Source organism: Scophthalmus maximus, chromosome 17 (assembly GCF_022379125.1).
Source record: "Scophthalmus maximus strain ysfricsl-2021 chromosome 17, ASM2237912v1, whole genome shotgun sequence".
Lineage (NCBI taxonomy): Eukaryota > Metazoa > Chordata > Actinopteri > Pleuronectiformes > Scophthalmidae > Scophthalmus > Scophthalmus maximus.
Genome location: NC_061531.1, coordinates 14037534 through 14055990, shown reverse-complemented (window position 1 = coordinate 14055990; position 18457 = coordinate 14037534). Strand labels below are relative to the sequence as shown.

The window sequence follows — 18457 nt, the reverse complement described above, 5'->3', positions numbered from 1 at the left end:
CCATCACTTCAATTTACAGCTGTCACATCAACTCTCATCATTTTTTCTTCTTCTTCTTCTTCTTCGAGTGTCGTGCGCTGCATATACAGCCCACATCCACATCCATCTCCGGGATCTATTTGTTGCCGCTGGTCTGGTAGATACCACTAACATTGCGCCTGGTTTGAATTCACAGCCCACAAATCACACGCGGATGCTGTCAAAGCAGATGTCCGTGTCTCCGTCCTCTCAGCTTCATCAGCTCCATCCGTACAGAGGCTGGTGTTTCTCGGGGACCGATCTGTCAGTGATGCAGAGGTGCAGGCAGGAGGAAGGTAAATGTAAACAATGACCTCCAGTGTATCAAAGGCATCAGGGTCCCCCAGAAATCAATCACACTGTCAAGGTAACACCTTACTTCATTCATTCTTGTTTTTTTTTTTACCCCCATCCAAAAACCATATAGCCATGCATTTATTCCACTCGTTGTCTCTCCGTCTTTTTAAACCTCAGTAAAAAACGCCGATGAGCCGTCATCTGCAGCTCTGCTCGTTGAACTTTCCGTCTATGTGCTGCTTGTCATCAGGTCACCTAATATGATATTCCTTGGGAACAATAGCAATTTTGCCTATTCAAATGCTGCACCACGAACACAGTCTCTGCGCATGGACTTCGTGTCAAAAACGTGCCCCATCTCGTACAAAACTGTTTCAGACGTTTGGCTCTAACTTGAAATGTCCGAATCGCGTCCGAACGCCGGACGCAGGCGACCAGCCGCCGCTTTTGCAGAACTTTTAAAACTGCGCTTTTCGTCCGTCGCGTTGCCGCACGCGTCTGCGCCGGAGTCCTTACCTCACCGGGCACGACGGCCAACATCACGAGCAGGAACATGGCACTGAGCAGATGCATCCCAGTCGAAATGATAGCGTCCCGGCCGGCACCAGTCTCACCGCCTCCTCCTCCTCCCCCCCACCACCACCACGACGATCTTGTCCCTTCACTGGGGCGGTTTCTTCCCGTTGGCGCTCTGTCGGCCGTGCGCCACCAACCTCATCACCGGGACGCGCGGCGGCGGCGGCGGCGGCAGCAGCAGCGCGCGTCTTCTCTGGAGCATAGACTCTCTCGCGGGTTGGGGGGTTGGGGGGTGGGGGGGGTCGCGAATAAGAAGCAATCGCTCCGGTCCAACAACACAGTGTGCGTAAAGTCCACAGAGGCTGTGGAGCGGGCCGCGTCGGCGGTGCGTGCCCTCCTCCCCTCCGTCCCTGCGTCGTCCTGCGAGAAGAAGAATAACAACTGCGACTGAGCGGAGGAGAGAGTCGCAGAGGTTGGAAGGTGACGGCTGTGCTTCCAGGGTGCCGACGCTAGGAGCAGCGCGTCTGTGTGGAGAGGAGCGCCACCGCCGAAGGAGGGCCACTCTCCGATGCAGCCAGTGCTCGGGCGTGCGTGTGCACGTGAGTTTGAGCGAGAGAGACGCGGCGGGGGGTGGTGGGGGGGGGGGACTGGGATGGGGCTTGGGCTGATGGGGATGGGGGGGCTGATGGGGCTGGGATGCTGGGGTACAGCTCTGACGATGTTCCTGACAGACAGACAGACAGACCGTCGCTTGCAGTGCTTTTTGTTCCACCAAACATTTCCTCTCTATAATGGCAGACACCCCAAGAAAGAGTTGACATTTAGCACTCATAATAATGTCCCCGTGCTCATCTGCCCGTACTGCACTGTGAATTACTGTGCCACTGTCAAAAAGACAGAAAGAACAGGACACATTAATACCATCAACTTCGGCGCTTATATCCATTTTAGAAGATGCCCAAAATCGAGGGATTCTCCGGGGGTTCAGGGAGACGACGAAGATTATTCTTGCCCCTGATGGCATTGGAGATAATGAACGTCATTTGCTAACGGAGATAATTAAATGTTGGCATTCTAAAAAAAAAGAAAGAATTATTTTCAAGGCCATGGTGAAATTGTGTGAACGGGGTGTGCGACCAGCCTCTGTGTGTTTATTTACAGTGTGTGTCCCATGTGAGCCGGTGCCACAGTGGCTGGATGCTGCAGGCCTGCCATTCCTTTGCTCGTTGACAGGCTGTGTTTGTGGCTTCTGGCGATCCTGAATCGGTTATGAAAAATATAACAGCCTCTGCTGCCCACTTTCAAAGGCAAATGCACAACACTCAACCTGTGGGGAATCCCTTTAATGGGTCCAAAAAAAGATGTGCTCAACCCATAAAGACGGAACATGACAAAAAAACAACAACAAAAAAAAACAGGGAAGTGTGTGTTCAGCCCTCCTACGCCACAAACCCTTAGACATAAAGCACCAGCCATACATAGTCAACGGACACACATTTTGATCAACCCTGAACTTAGCGGTTCCGACAGCGGGTATAGGCGATGCAGTTTTTTTGTAATTGTTTGGAAAAAAGCTGAATTATGGCACAGCATATAACTCAAACACTTTATTTGTAAAAATCTAAATTCGCGTCGGGGCTAATCTACACCGTGAATTCCTATATTTTAACATGTATGCCACGGAACACCTTATCATAAAGCAGTTGTAGGGTGAAAGTTTATCTTCGCAGGATGACGGTAAAGAGAGCAGCATGCTGGACAGTGACAAATTGCTTATACACACAGGGACACACTGAACGGTGGGGCTGCGCTTGCTTCTACACAAGGTTCATTATTGTTGGAACTGCTCATGCTTGATTGCCACCATTTTATTTCTCGTTTCCATTTGGGTTGGTATTTTTCCAGCCCATCGTCCATTTTTTGTAAAGGTAATTTATTAAAAAAAATCATAAAATAAAATACAATACAGCAAAATGTTAGGTTTTTTTGGGAATCAAACCCTGCATTTTTTTTTTTACCATCACACAAGAGAGGGATTAGTTTATAATGCATTCCGAAATGATTTCAGATCAGACAGTTTGATCGGGCTTGAGTCTTCCAGCCCCTGTGTGGTTGAGCAGAGGGATGACATTCTCCTCCCTGCTGCTGCCCTCGGTGGCATGGTGCACACCCCTCTATTTCCCCAGCAGGATAAAACAGGAGGAGGTGAGATTAGTTGCTGGATGGGGAGGGCTGGTGTGCAAGGAAGGATGAAGGGAAGGAGAATGCTGAAATTGTCCCTGCCTCCCTGTGCTGTTGTTTTCACCACAGTTTGTATTTCACTGTACAAGCCTGCATTGTGCCTCTGCTCAGATTCGTACAGTAGAGCATGAGGCTGAGGGAAACAGAGAAGCCCAAGGCTGCCAGGGTGAGTAAAAATGATGTTGAGTCATCGCATGGGGTCAGAATGCCACTGTGTTTAATGGTCATGCTGAGGAGATACACTCTACCAACAGACTCCTCCCTTCCCGTGGTTGCTCTCCTCCATCCCCGTCTCTTGTTTTCTGGGGTGGATGCAAACAAAGCATGACCCATTTGTCAAAGATGCTGCATTTCCCCTTTTTATCCCCAAGTCAGCCGAGGGAGGCCAAGATAATGGAGGAAATAGACCTTCAGGGCTTCTGTGTCCGCTTAGGGTGGCGGGTATTATCTCTCTCTCTCTCTCTCTTCCTATCACCTCACATGTGACTGCGTTGTGGCAGAGGTGGCATTGAAATCCTCCGTTTCTACATTTTTGTTGTTTAGGCAATTTTTTTGCTTCTCTGAAGTCATCACTCTGTCTCTGTCACTCCTCATCTTCTCGTGGTTACCCCCGGTGTTAATATTAGTTATTGACTTACGTTGCCAATGTTCGACTGCTTAATCTTGGATTTCTCTCTCCCTGTCTTTCTCTGTGGTATCGAGTGTGTGTGTGTGTGTTGCTACAATATTTGAGGTGATGCAACATTTGAAGTGGCCTGAGGACTAAATTTAACAACCACCAGCGCTGTGCTTCTTTGTGTGTGTCTGTGTGTGTGTGTGTGTGTGTGTGTGTGTGTGTGTGTGTGTGTGTGTGTGTGTGTGTGTGTGTGTGTGTGCGTGCGTGCGTGCATGTGTGAGTGTTTTTTCTCTGAATGCCTCAGGCACTCAGCTCGTCAAAAATAAGGTTCCTAAGTGTTGAAACACAGTTTAAACGGGCCAACGTTGCCAAGCCTGTCATTAAATAGATTTTCAGGCGTTGATTTGATTAAGGGGTTTTGCTGCATTACCTTTCACTTAGAAATACTCCAAAGGTGTTCCATATGATTCAAGAACAGTTTCTGTTCAGTTTTAATTATATAGCACCAAATCACAACATACAAACAAAGGCTTCATAGATAAATACAGCTGGGTGTCGTCTGCATAGCATTGGAAATAGGTCCCAGCACTGACCCCTGTGGAACTCCGTGTTTACCTTTCGTATGTATGGAAGAGTCATTGTTAACAAGAACAAACTGTAATTTATCTGATAAGTATGAACAGCCTAGTGCAGTTCCACTAATCCTCTTCGCATGTTCTGAATTGAAATCATGTGATGGATGGTAACAAATCCAGCACTAACATCTTGCAGGAAAAGTATTTAGACAAGTCCACTGTCTAAATTCATGAGAATAAGTTAGAAACTGGCGCTGTTTTTGTGATGTACTCTGAATTGTGATTGAAAATCTTCAAACATAGTGTCCCTATGCAAATACTGACATCATATGTTTGCGACAGCTTTTTGATTTTTGAAATGAAGGGCAGGTTTTATGTAAGTCTATAACTGGCTAAAACATCAGGGTCAAGGGTTGGCTTTTGAGTAGATGTTTAATTACTGCAACCTTAGAAGACTGTGGCGTGTAAGCCTGTTAATAAGATAAATTGATTAGATCTTTTATGAAAGTGTTGGTTGTGGTTTAGTGTTTTGGATGAAGAAACTGCTGCAATAAGCTCAGCGAGATCCATAGGAGCGATGCAGTCTAAATATAAATTGGGTGCTGCAGTTGATTCACAGGTTACTAGCCAATAATTATGTGCCAATTGGCGGGAAGGAGGTGGTGACTTATTTAGTCTCTGATGGGTACAATTCTATTTCTAAAGAAGCTAATGAAGTTTTTACAGAGAGTAGTTGCTACAGTGCTGTAAAGAAACCGGGCATTACATAGGGCCTTGCATATGTTACAAGACTATCTTTCAGGCTAGTTGAAATCCTTCTAAATTGGTGATGTCTGCTTTAAAGCACAGAGTTTGTAAACGGTATACCATGGAGCTCGCCTCCTCTGATTCACCTCTTCTTTAGAGGGGCAACAGTGTCAAGTGTTGTACGCAGTGAGGCTACAGCACTTTCAACAAGATCATCAACTTGTGTGGGAGTAAAGGTGAGACAGCTGTCCTCCACTGTGGAGTAAATAACAACGGGATTCTTGTCTTGAATCTGGTTACAGTCGTATCAGTGAGACACGGACTGTGATGGAATTCTTTCTGTGTAGTCCAATATTGTGAACTCGGATATTATTTAAAAATGGTCGGACAGACGAGGGTTTGGGGGAAATATTATTCTATTTTCAATTTCTATGCCATATGTCAGAACAAGATTGAGGTTGTGATTAAAACAGTGAGTGGGTTCATTTACATATTGAGAGAAGGCAATTGGTAGGTGGTCCGGGGCAGGCAGAGTTTCTGTGGGATTTTTGGTCGGTTGACTGCTCTAATAGAAGTGCACAGAGTAAGACTGCAACTCTGGCCGTCTAATAAATCGACCCATATTTTTACTTAAAGGACATACTTGGTTAGATCATGGTTTTCCCCCTTTTTTCTTCTTCAAAAACGCTTGTGTACTTCGATTTCTGCCAAGCTTCTTGAGACTGGGAGTCGTATTTTCATCCAGTATTTGGGTGAACAGACTTGAATTTAACACGGTGTCATCTATAAATTTGCCTCCACACCTTTTGTAGTCATGCAGGACACGCCCGCCTCCACGTCTCATGGTCGGCACTATGCAGTCACTGTAATGCTCCTGGCTGCGTCCACGCCAAATATGCCGGACCCCATCTGATTGAAACCAATTTATTTTGTCCAATGTCGGTCACACTGTTTGAGCTGTCATCTTGAATCCTTTTGCCAAATCATAAACACAAAGCACATAAACATAACGCAAGTTTGCTTGAATTGTGCATGGCATAATTTTGCCACAATGAAGGGTACTGCACTTTCAGTTATTTATGGCTCCTCCCGTCCTTTACTGGTTCCTTACCATGCGGAGCCACAGTGCATTAGACCCAACCAGGCCAAAACTGAAGCTGTGGTGGTCAGGTTATTTTATAACTTTGTTCATTCACTTACCCTTAATTTGAAGGGTAAACTTACTTTTTTTTTGCAGCAATAACAGTAAACCGACTTTTAAATCAGTGAACATGTGAACTAACCTTTGTTGCATTGGGGCCTGAACTCCTTGCCAAGATGAAATAATAACATTTTTGTTACAGTCATTAAACAGGGATATTGCAACGGTTGTACCCAGTTTTGCTTCATGCTGTTATCGGAATATGTTGCAAATTCGAAACACACTCACTGAGAATAGAACAGAGCTGGAGACAGAGGAGGCCTAGTGTTTTGTTCATGGCTATAGTGAATATTAAGCAGGTGCATAGTGAGTGAGAGACTAGATCATAGATCATCACAGACAGACCACAGGCAGTCTAATTGGATTTTGTGAAGTTGGAGCACATGAGTTGCTCAATCCATCTTATCCATCTAGCAAACATTGGAGTCTGTCCCATAACAGAGCTTGTGATTATTATTGATCTTCATAATGTTCCTCCTCCTGTCGGTGCCGGACTGAAAGACCATATGCTTCCTGAAATTATCCAGAATGCTGAATCTACATTAGACCAGTGGGCATGCGGGATCATGTTAATACTGGTGGAGCTCTCTGTCTGTGGATTCAATTTAATACTCACTGATTAATAGTCTCTCCCACACAAACGCACTTTCCTACAACACCAACATATCAACAAGCACACAGATGGAGAGGTGTCAGCCCTGACACTGCTGCAAGCAAAGCACAGAAATCGAAGCCAACGCAGAAGTCCTGTTATGCAAACATTACACCAACATGCAGCTCATGTTTGACAGCCATACTTCCTAATGAATGTCTAATCAATGTGTGCCTAATTAAACAGACAACTAATTCAGCAGTCCCAAAAGTGCAATCTTTGTGCAGCCTAATGGACTCACCCTCAGCTCACCCTCAGCCGCCTGATGAGTTGAGTTTCACTCATGGATAGTGATGGCGATGCATTTAAAAATGTCAGAGTCTGTGTAGAACTCCATTCATGGCAGGATTTCTCAACATATATTATACTTGCAATTAAAATGTCGTTCTTTAAAGCTTCTCCTGTCGGATCAATGTTAAGACAAAGAGAGCTCGTTAAATCTCCCCTTTCGTCTCATACGGATGAAGCAAAGGCTTATGTATATCTAAACGTATAAGGAATCATACAAAACAAGATAGTGGTGATGTTCAACCGACCATTGGGTCAGAAGGTTAAGAGCACTCAGTTGCCATGGCGATGCTTCCCCGAGTCCCCCGGAGGGAAATGTGTGAAACCCTCAATTGCCGCCTGAAGATGGAATTAAACGTGGCTTTTCACACCCTCTCTCTCGCCGTCTCACTTTACTACCTGCATGTAACCAAGGCAACCGGGGCAAGGACAACTCCGGTTCAGTCGGGGTTTCAGAGAAGAGGCCCTGCCACGCTCTATCTCTGCGCCCCGCCATAATTCAGCAAACATCATCAATCATCATCTAGATGAACTGGATGGCAGTCTGCTCGTGTTGCTGAATCAAAACCACACGCCGGCGAACCGCTGCCCTCCACGGACTCACGGGAACATGAAGGGCTGAGCGGAGACGTAGATTGGCAGATACATGGAGACGGTCTGCCAAGTGGTCCATCTTTAAAGTGAAGCCACCTAGAACACACACACACACACACACACACACAATCGCCCTTTCTCCACTTCTTCTTTCCCTCCATTGCCGTCCTCTCTCTGCTTCTCCCAGTACGAGCAGTGCTCAGATGCACCCCGAGTTCTACTCTGTCGCCTGTTTGGAGCTAATTGGATAAAAAGATGATGCATAATGTGGGAGGAAAGAAACATGAGGGAACTAAAGTCCATGTCGCCTTTGGCAATGGAAACCAGCAGCTATTTGTTGTTGACATTTTTCCCTACTTTCTTTTTTTTTCTTTTGTGCTCCATTGAAACGGCGACGGCTTCATGTTTCTTCGTGCATTCAGGGCTTGTTTCTTCCATTGCATCCTGTCTATGGGGTAAAGTTCTTGAGCATCACAAGATTTCACTCCCCGCTGCCTCATTCTCAAGTGTACGTGTGAGTGAGTGCACGTGTTTGTGTGTGTGTGTGTGCGGCATGTCGCAGTGTAGCATAGTCTCTGAAGTGCTAGGGGAGCTTTGATGTTTGTCTCAAAAGAGCAGAGCCGGGTCGTCTCCATTAGGGACATAGGGCGCTAGATAGTGTTTACTTCTATTGTAAATAACCTGCAGCCCAGCCAGCGTGCATCTTCACTTCCGATATGCGAGAGCGGGACCTATAATGATAGTAAAATTGCTATCACTGTAGAAAATATATGCAAAAGTGAAGAAGAAAAACGCCTCATACAGTACCTCCATCTGAGCTCTTCTGTCCCTCTGACCAACCCCCAAGGAGGGCATCGAGAAAGGTGATAATATTCCTCTCGTAGTGGAGAGAACCCTGCGCACATTCTTTAAACAGCTGCTCCCAACACAACCCTTCTATTATAACCCGCACATAGCGCCCTTTGTTAACCCTCGGTTCTGGCAGCCATTTGGACCGACAATTCACAGCTTTCTCGGGGTTGATGTCTCCCCGCACGTGTGCTCGTTCCTGCCGCGCCCTTATGCTCTCATGGTACCAGTTATTTTATGAAAGATGAGTCTGTGACAGAGACCGAGCGCGGGACAGGGGGAGAGAGGAAGAGATAAAGAGCGAGACACTAGTCGGATAAAAAAAAGAATGCTTTTACATAATTAAGCAGATAGAAGTGATTACAGCAGCTTATCCACAGAGCACGAACTGCTCACATTCAGCCTCATTATGAAGTTAAAGACTCCAAACTGTCGCTGATGGCTTAATTACTGTTCCACAGTGGAACAAATGCTTCGGCAGCATTGCCGCAATTCACAAGCCTTTTCCTGGAAACGCAAGTAGTCATCAGAGCAGGTGCTTCCTTTTCCTCATGTCCATGCCCTTTTCTCCTCGGACGTGGATGCTCAAAACGACGGCTTCTCATTTACCTCTCGTAAGAGAGCGGCGAGGGAAAGACTCACGGCTTGTCGTTCTGCAGACTCTCTGAATCCTCACTAGGCCTCTGCCAGCCCGCTGTGCTCTCAGCTATGTGTGGTGGTTGGAGGCTGGAGTCATCCCCCCAGCTTCCACGGTGCTCTGCCAAGCTCCACAGAGGCAGGCCAGCAGGCAGCACAGTGTACACTCAGCATTTCTCAGGAGTTAGTGTCCCAGGCCGAGCACAGGAGCTTTCATTTTTCCGGTCTGCTTCTGCATTATTGAATCAGGGGACTGCCTTCAACCTGGAACTGGACACGGCCGAAAAAGGCAACATGCAGATTTGGTAAATCAATGTGTTGCAGTGGAAAGGGGGGCGCAAATTGAAGCGGCAAAGGGACGCTGGCAGGATCGGATGACATGGAGACAGAGCGACAAATATCTTCTTTGGCCGCCGCTTTCCTTTCCCACAGTTCATAGATATGTCAATACACACATACAGAAAACCCGAGACACATGCGTTTCATATCGCTCCTATAGGCACAACACACAGACACAAAACACACACAGGCACACACATGCTCCTTCCCCCGAAGGCCTTCATTAGATAAAAGGAAAACAGCTCTTTCCAGAGCTACAGTGCAATTATTCAGAGTAGTCAAGCATGTCCCTGTGTGACAAAGCAAATTGCTTTTTTCGGTTTGCTGTTCCTGATACAGATAGGGCTTTCAGAATCGGAGGGGAAGCCTCGCGCCACTGCTCCCAATGCTGCGAGAGATACCGGCAGTTATTTACCCCACTGTGTGAGCCCGTGTTTACAGATGACTCTACGCATGCCTGTGTGCTGTGTATTTGGCTGCAGATAGCAGGGTTTTTTGCCGTCCATGGCGGCGTGTGACAATCGGTCATTTCCCCGTTCCTTATTGCGTTTCGGTAAAAATCGGGCTCGATTGATAGAGGTCTGCTGTGATGTGGTGTGTTATGGTGCACGTGGAAGAACTTGATGCCCTGTGCACTATTTAGATAATCACCCAGTGCTGAGCGGAAATAGACCGGGCGTCTGTCAAGTACCTGTCGTCTTTGCAGCTGTGCAAATGTGATGATGATTGGATGTTTTACAGTTGGATTCATATAAGAATTATGCTCAAAACACTGAAACATTACGAATGTTAAGATCTTAAGAGGTTTCTAGGGTTGAAACAACTGGGGACCCTCGAATCGCTGAGGTCATTTGTATAAAAATGGCCACTTTCCCCGGGTCTGGCAGACGAGTTTCCTTTCCCTTCATGTGAGGGTGAGTGAGGGAGCCGTTCATGGCCACTGACTCCTTATCTATCTTTTCCCTGCTCCCTCCAGTAGGGGCCCAATCAATATCCAGGCACTTGGAGCGAGAAAGGGAGACAGAGGACAAGTCATCCGGAGAGAGGCACGGGGGGGGGGGGGGGAGTGCAAGGACGGAGCAGAGCGGAGAGATTTATTTGCGCCGCTTGTCAGTTTGTGGCCACACACAGGGAGACAAATGCTTATGGGAAGCCTCTGGAGTCTCCGCCGTGATTTTGGGGCACTTCAATTGATTTTGTAATGATTTTCATCTCTGTACAATATTGACCAGCTGTATATTAGTCAGAGGTTATCTTAGTTTATGATGGACACTTACAGCTTATTGGAATTGGCAAACAGCAATAACTGGCTGGCAGTTATTGGTAAGCCTAATTTCTTATTTTGTTTTTGAAATGATGACGTTGTACAGGAAATAACTTGGAGCATATATAATGCCTGGTACTCTGGATAGATGGTGGATTATGTACGGGGGTGGGGGGGGGGGCAGTTTTTAACCCCATACTGTCTCAGAACGAAATATTGATTGTCATCTGCTTTTCCACTACCAAGGGACCCATGGAAAGCTGGAAGCACCGGTGCATGTCCAAACACCCAGGAATTTAGCTGCTTGTTATTCCGTTGCCATGGAGTTATGTTGTTGTCATGCCGACAAGCTAGCCAATATGTAATGGGAAAAAAACAAGGGATAAGACGAGAGGTTCAGACCACAGAGAGGCTCATAACTTTGCCGTGCAGGGACGGGTTGGCAGGTCCTTTGAAAACCCGTCACCTCTCAGGCTGCGAGTGCACAGTGCTCAGACATGGAGGAGTTGGAAGATGCAGTAGTATTAACACAGTTGGCTCGGGTTGAAAGGCACAGAGAAAAAAAGAGTGGGAAACGCTTTAAAGGAAGAGGTTGACACTTTATAAGGAGAAGTAAGAGAAAGAGATTCCACATGAAACTGGAGGCATAGGAGGGAGGGATTTTGTGCCCTGGTTCTGCTCTGGGGAACCCTGGAGCACTTCAAAATACTTGTGATTTGTGCCCATCAGTGCTGTCCATATGTTTCTGGAATAACTGATCAGCGCCACTGATGTAGCCCTGCACCTGCTCGGGAAATGAACGCGGGATGGAGGACGGCCAGGAAAGAGGGAGTGAGAGGGGACGGCAAAAAAAACAAGTGTGCAAATAGAAGTGCAATGGATGGGGATTAAAGAAAGAATAAAAAGAGGAGACGGCGATAAAACAGGGGCATCACAGTTTATGAACGCAGACGGACAATTGACTGAGAGATGCTGAAAGAAGAGGTTATTTAAATGAGAGCGAGTGAATGAAGGACAGATAAAGGAAGAGTGAGGCGGAGCTGTGTTGGGCCCGGTGGACGCCACTGACCACTCTAATTATCCTCCATTTTCTTCAAACATGGCAGAGGCATTGTGAGTCGGTCCCCTGGGACACAGCCCGCTCCTCATTTTCTCTCCCAGATTCAATTCCGCTCCGTCCTCCTCTGTCTTTTACATATAAAACACTTTCTTCAATTATTTCTCCGACATTCATATCTGTATTATTTGACGCCTGTGCCCATTCAGAGTGACTGCTCATTTCGCCCCACTCTGGTGTGACCAGAATCAATCCCAGGATGTGTGTGTGTGTGTGTGTGTGTGTGTGTGTGTGTGTGTGTGTGTGTGTGTGTGTGTGTGTGTGTGTGTGTGTGTGTGTGTGTGTGTGCGCGTGCGCGTGTGTGTGCGTGTGTGTGAATGCAGTAAGCAAGGAAGTAAGTGCTGGACCGTGTGTTTTGTGTAATGAAGGTGTTTCCAGCTCATCCTTGCCCTTCTCTCTCCCTTGTGTAGGACAGCATGGTTTATTTGAGATCAAATGAGGCTACAATTACACGGTGGATGCCTTTTCTCTCTTGATCGATTACAAACAAAAGGAGCATTCCATCAGAGGCTTTTAACTGGAGGTGCTGCTGCATGCGTTGACACCTACAGTTTACCCGTTCATTGTTCCTGTGCTCTGAAATGCGCGTGGAATTATTGTCGGCTTCAAGAATAGCGACAGAGGGATCTTCGAATGACGTTTAGCGTTAAAGTGAATTCAGAGTTATCAGTCTTTGTGCATTTCCATTTCTCTTTCACGCGAGGTATAGTTACTGGCTGCTCAGAAAAGTCTAAAGTAGTCTTCAGATGATATCGCATGCCAATTTGCATATGAAATATTTTAGGTGAAGTGGAGACAATACTGTGTTATGTATAACAAGCATGATCATTAGGCGTCTGCAGATTAGGCGAGCGGGTACAGTAACCCACCGACATTCTTCCAAATGACTAAAACCTCATTTATCTGGAAACGTTATCATAAAAAAAAGGATTCTCTTTGAATCATGCATGTTTGTTATTGGGCAGCAACAGAAGTCAAATCTCTTGTGATATTCCAACTTGATAAATCTTCTTTTGATCACAGTCATGTAAGCCGGAAAATATCGATTAATATGACAAGAGAACCTATATCAGGATAGATGGATAGATAATTAAAATCTGTAAGCTTTCAGAATGAAATTCTGTATCAGAATGAAAGGGTCAAATGAAAGCATTCTGTCCAAGCTCACAAGTTTACCTGCTGAAACTCTCTGTCAGCATGTGTCTGACCTGCAGCTTATCTGTTATGGCCTGCTTTCCCTTCCAGCCAGTCTGCTCCACCTAACTGCCTGCTGACTTGAAGATTTAGATCTTTTAGAGATTATAAAAACTAATATTAATAGCAGATGAAAAAATAAACTGCCTATTAGACCGAACCTCTGATTCCATCAACAGTTTGATGCCAGTGCATGCGCCTCTTTCTCTCGCTAACTGCCAGTGTTCACTTGTCGTCATGTGTTTACGTTGTACATTTAAATTAAATAGTGCTGCTTTTACCAATGAGGTGTTTGTCGGAGGTCTCAGCAGCATCACTGGCCCTTTCACATCACTGGCAGTCTTTTGATTTAGTGTGAGTATAATAAGTATTGCCTCGTGCAAATTTAAGCACATTCATATCATGTACCTGGTATAGGCAGGCTGTCGTGTAAAACTGTGAGCTCTAATGCTGATTCATTAACAACTGTCGGTACTGTAGACTTGTAAAAGCCGACGGATTGACTGTGGCCGAGGTGTGGAGATTCTCTCTCCGCCTTGCTACTCAGACAGGCTTCCTGTGTCACAACGGTCTTGGTCGGCAGTGCGAATAAAGTAAGTTTAAAATGGAACCCGCTCACTGAATCAACACATTTCACGCCATATTCGTATTTTCACGCATCCAGCATCAGCTTTGTCAGGCTTCAAACATAAGCCCCCATGTTCCACAAAGTTGTGCAATGGATAAGTTGAGTAAACAACAGACTTCAATACGAGCAGAAACTCCTTTGAGTCTCTCTGTGGACCCCTCACAGCAGAGGGCGATAACAGGGGGAAGCATTACATTTGATTAATAACTGGGTGTGTGTGTGGGAGGCAGGAATTATTTCTTTATTCTTGCGAAGGAGGTCTCGGGGATGCTTTTGCTGCCTTTGATTGTTGGCGTGCATTTTAAGTGTTTGAAAAAAGGAGGGACAATGTAGCAGTGTGTACACGTTGTCACGCTTTTCCCCATTTGTCATTCAGCAACCAAGATTTTGTCACTTCCGCTGATAGATTGTAGCTGAAATGGCAGCGCCACCGCTCCCATTCTGGCCCTGCGCAACAGTGATTCTCCCTTTGTTTTTGTTTTTTTGGGGGTTTTTTATGTGTGGACGGCTTTTGATTTGGCAACAGAAAAATAGGTTTTAAATCAACACAGCAAATACTGTCTTTCTCAGTTGGTGTCAAGGTTATTGGCTTTTCGGTCTGTCACGTCGGGCTCGCACTGTTGTCTAAGAGAAGCCTCCAGTACTGTCCACAGTGTGGCCACGCCAACTCTATTCCTAGCCTGATTTCAAGGAACACACTTCTTGTAAGGCTTATACGCAACCACGACTGGGATGCTGACTTTTCATTACTAACTCTGTATGTAATTCGTTTTGAAGGACAACATGAGGAGTAATGAAATACACACACACACACACACACACACACACACACACACACACATGTAGAGTTTATAGGTCACCTTGTGTTAGAGTTTTTTTTTCAAACTTGTCAAAATGAAAGAGAGGCGGACGGTATAAGTGGCAGAAATGGATCTTTACACAACAGTTTGAAAGCACTTAAAAGAGTGAATTTCACTTCCACTGAGCGTATTGCCTTAGACTTAGTCTTTTGTACCTTTTGCTCTTTGGGCCTCATTCAGAATTTACATCCGGCAGGTGTTTCCATATTCACCGAGGGTCTCGCCCCAGTCGGAGCAGTGTGAGCACATTGGTAATAGGCACAGTCACACTGTGCCCATGCTGTCAGGGGGAAAGGCAGGATTGGCCTCCACTCCACAGCAGGCGCAGGGGACCCAGATGAAGGGGATATGAATTCTGTGTGTGCGCGTGTGCGTGCGTTCATGTGGTTGTAAGCACATCTGCATGGGCTCGTGCAGTCGTGCACACATTTCACTGCTTGTGTGCGTGTGTGTTTATGTGCAAGTGCGTGAACGCATAGGAGAAGGGCTGCTGTTTCCCGTCTGCTGGCTCCTGGACTATCTCTTGGTTAATGAGCAGCTGTCGGCCATCACTATTCATGAGCCCTGTCACTCACCTTCTTTCTCAAAGCACCAGCACCTGAAACCCCTAGTCCCTCATTAGTTCTGCAGCAGCGTAGGCACACACACACACACACACACACACACACACACACACACACACACACACACACCATCACCCGAGTCTCTCTAACATGACCGTAATACAGATACACATATGTAAAGATGTAACAAAACATAGAGCGCACTGAGCATCAGTGGAGCCTGCGTCTTCAATAGAATTCACATTGAAGCGCTGCGGTTTAAACAGAGCAGGGTTGGGTTTATTCAGGCAGCGAAGCCGTCAGTCAGAACGTCGCTGCACTTTCATCCGATGCTGAAACAGAGCATGCATATGCGACTCGACTTGAAATGACTGTTTGATGTATCCTGGAGGAAATGGAGAGAGAACTGGGGGAGATTAACTAAAGACCTCTGTTTGCGCTGCACAGTGAGGGACAATCAAAGAAATTCATACAACAACACAGACTTTTCTTAATGATTGTGGTGTTCAGGTTTACATCAGCCTGCCTTTTCTGCCTTTCTACTAAACTAGTATAACCCAGAAAACAGGTCAGGGGCTTATCGGCAGCAAAGACTGGCGCTTCAATCTTTTCACGGTAGAAGAAACTGTTTAAGAAGCTGCTATATTTATCTGAGGTATTGAGATTTAGAGAAGGCCTTGGTAGAGAGTTACCATCCTTCTTCAACTCAAGGTATTCTGCTGATTGGGAAATTAGCCTCCTTACATCTACTCCTTCCATCTAAAAATATATACATGTATATCCTTCTTTTATGCAAGAGCATAAGTGATTATTATTATGTGTTTCATTTTTGTCACCCAAAAATACACCGTTGTGTGACCAAACTGTCAGAGTGTACCGCCGCATGTGTACGTGTGAGTGAGATAAAGCGAGGGCATGAGTCTTTTCAGCTCCAGTGTGTGATCATATAACAATATGAAGAGGAAAAATTGTTACTAGGTTAAAAGAGCAAAGCAGTTAGGGAGAGAGACAGACACAGGAAAACGAGTGACTGCTAAAAAGGATTCACGAGCAGAATATTGCTTCTCTTCTCAGGTTGGCTCTGAATTATTGAAGAGCCGCCGAGTCAGACCTGATTGTCCTCATTACAGTGAAACATACGAAAGCATAATTCAAACGTTGATAAGTGGAGAGAAAGGAATGCACTTTACCCCCTCAGCAAATTGTAGTTATTGCTAGGCCTTATCTATTTTGCTGGTGTTCGTACAAAGAGATTTCACCGCATCCGCAATTATGTACGAGTGACATAAAACACATTGCTGTCTCGAGCCACCAAACGAGTTTCTGCACCCTTAAAACAGGTATTTTTTCTATATCTCTCCTTAGACTGAATGAGCCTTTGTGCCAAATCTTCCCTGGTCTGTCACACGGCACAGCTCTGCTTCCTCTGCAGTTCACCGCCGCCTTGCAAGATTTATGAAGAGTGTCCAGGTGCCCATGAAATGCTTCCACGTCGGAGTCTCTGTGATATAGAATAACAACCGTGTCAGCGGCGCCACAGGAACTGATACAGGACAAGGTGCACTGATCATTCAGGGAGGGAGAAAGGAGGACATGGAGAAAAAAAGTTGTGGGGGGCTGAAAGGAGGACTGGTGGCAGAGAGTCAGAGTCAGAGAGAGAGAGAGAGAGCTGTGGAAACCAGATGAGGATTTCTTTGCATTCAGGACACAGATGAGAGCAGCCAGACTCATCGAGGTGAGTGGAAACGATTAGTTTCCCTTGCTCTTCAACTGAGGTCTGAGCCAGTGTACTCCCTCAGCTGAATCACTCCCTCTCTGTCTCTCACACGCTCTTTGCCTCGCTGCCTTGTCTGATTCATGGGAAAAAAATCATCTCTATTGAGCGATGGGGTCATGCAGTTCCCACTATCTCTCTCTCTCTCTCTCTCTCACTCCCTCCCTCACTTACTCTCACTCACGAGCACACACACACACATACACACACACACAGACAGGTCTCCTGTGACTCTTTCTCCTGTCTTCCCGATCAGGACTAAGTTTCTTCATTACGGCGGTTCTGCCTTGGATTTATGAACAGCTGCGCCATGTTTAAATTGGCCTGAGTGGTTCATACAGTACAGGCGTGTCTCTCATGAATCTTTCTGCCCACTCATCCCTCTGCCGCTGATTACTATGGCTGTCTCGGGGAGCTCGCAGACAAACCCAGGCCTCCTCGTGCCGAGCGCACCAAGTCAAGTGAGGATGGCACGGCTGCAGCAGCGATGGCGGACGGCGAGAGCTGCAGCGGATGACAAATTGGGACTGGGATGTGTGTGTGTGTGTGTGTGTGTGTGTGTGTGTGTGTGTGTGTGTGTGTGTGTGTGTGTGTGTGTGTGTGTGTGTGTGTGTGTGTGTGTGTGTGTGTGTGTGTGTGTGTATGTGTGTGTGTGTGTGTTGGAGGCGGCAGGGGTGTTCTCGAGCTGTGTGTTTGAATCTGGACTCTCTGTCTGCTAGATAATCATCTGACACGCTCTCAGACAGACGGGGCCGTGGGCTTCCAAACCATCAACAAGTTTGCCTGTCCACTCTCCCAGGGACTTCTATTGCCCTCGCTCGCCTTCAGGTCATCTTTTCAAACCGCTTTACTAATGTTAGCTTTGCTGATAAGCACTTTTGATAGAGGAGGCATCTGCGGAAATGATTCCCTCAACCCCTCGTGAGATAAAGGAGCTGTGGATGGGACTTGGCAGGAGAGGCGCTCGCATGCACGCTAATGTGAGCACCGCCGCTCAGCCGCAAATGCTCTTGATTCCACATACCCACGTAGACACATATATATATATATACAGGCCTTTGCATCAAGGAGCATTTCGGCACAAGCCAGAGATCATCTAAATTATTCCCCACCACTTGTACAGTTCAAGATGCCAAACTGAGAGCAACATGTACACTCGTGCACACACCAGTGGTGGGGAAAATCATTCCTGCTCTTATCTACTGTGACACAACATCCGGATTTGGGTGGATGTGCCGAGACCAAGGGAAATGTCCCTGCTCACTCGGAAAGGTTGATACTCCGGCTGAATCTCTCTCATTAATCTGAACGTCTGTTTAATTTTGTTCCATTTCTCCCTTTGACTTTGTGACGTGTTCAACTCCGTTTCGAAACTCTGTGTCACGGCAGAGGAACTGAGGGCAGGGAAGAGCGAGTGGAAGAGGCGGGCGCAGATAGTCCAACAGACAACAGAGGAAAGACTCTCCCGTTTTCAATTCCAGAGTAATG

General features: G+C 46.4%; 1 protein-coding gene across 1 annotated transcript in view; it reads right to left on the bottom strand.

The window, feature by feature from the left end:
* olfm2a (olfactomedin 2a) overlaps nucleotides 1-1416 on the bottom strand; it is a 42467-nt gene extending 41051 nt beyond the window's left edge. Inside the window, exon 1 of the mRNA XM_047328331.1 lies at nucleotides 832-1416. Within this exon, the coding sequence (XP_047184287.1) occupies nucleotides 832-888 (57 nt within the window). The 5' untranslated portion in view covers nucleotides 889-1416. The remainder of the gene's footprint in view (nucleotides 1-831) is intronic.
* Nucleotides 1417-18457: the final 17041 nt, after the last annotated feature.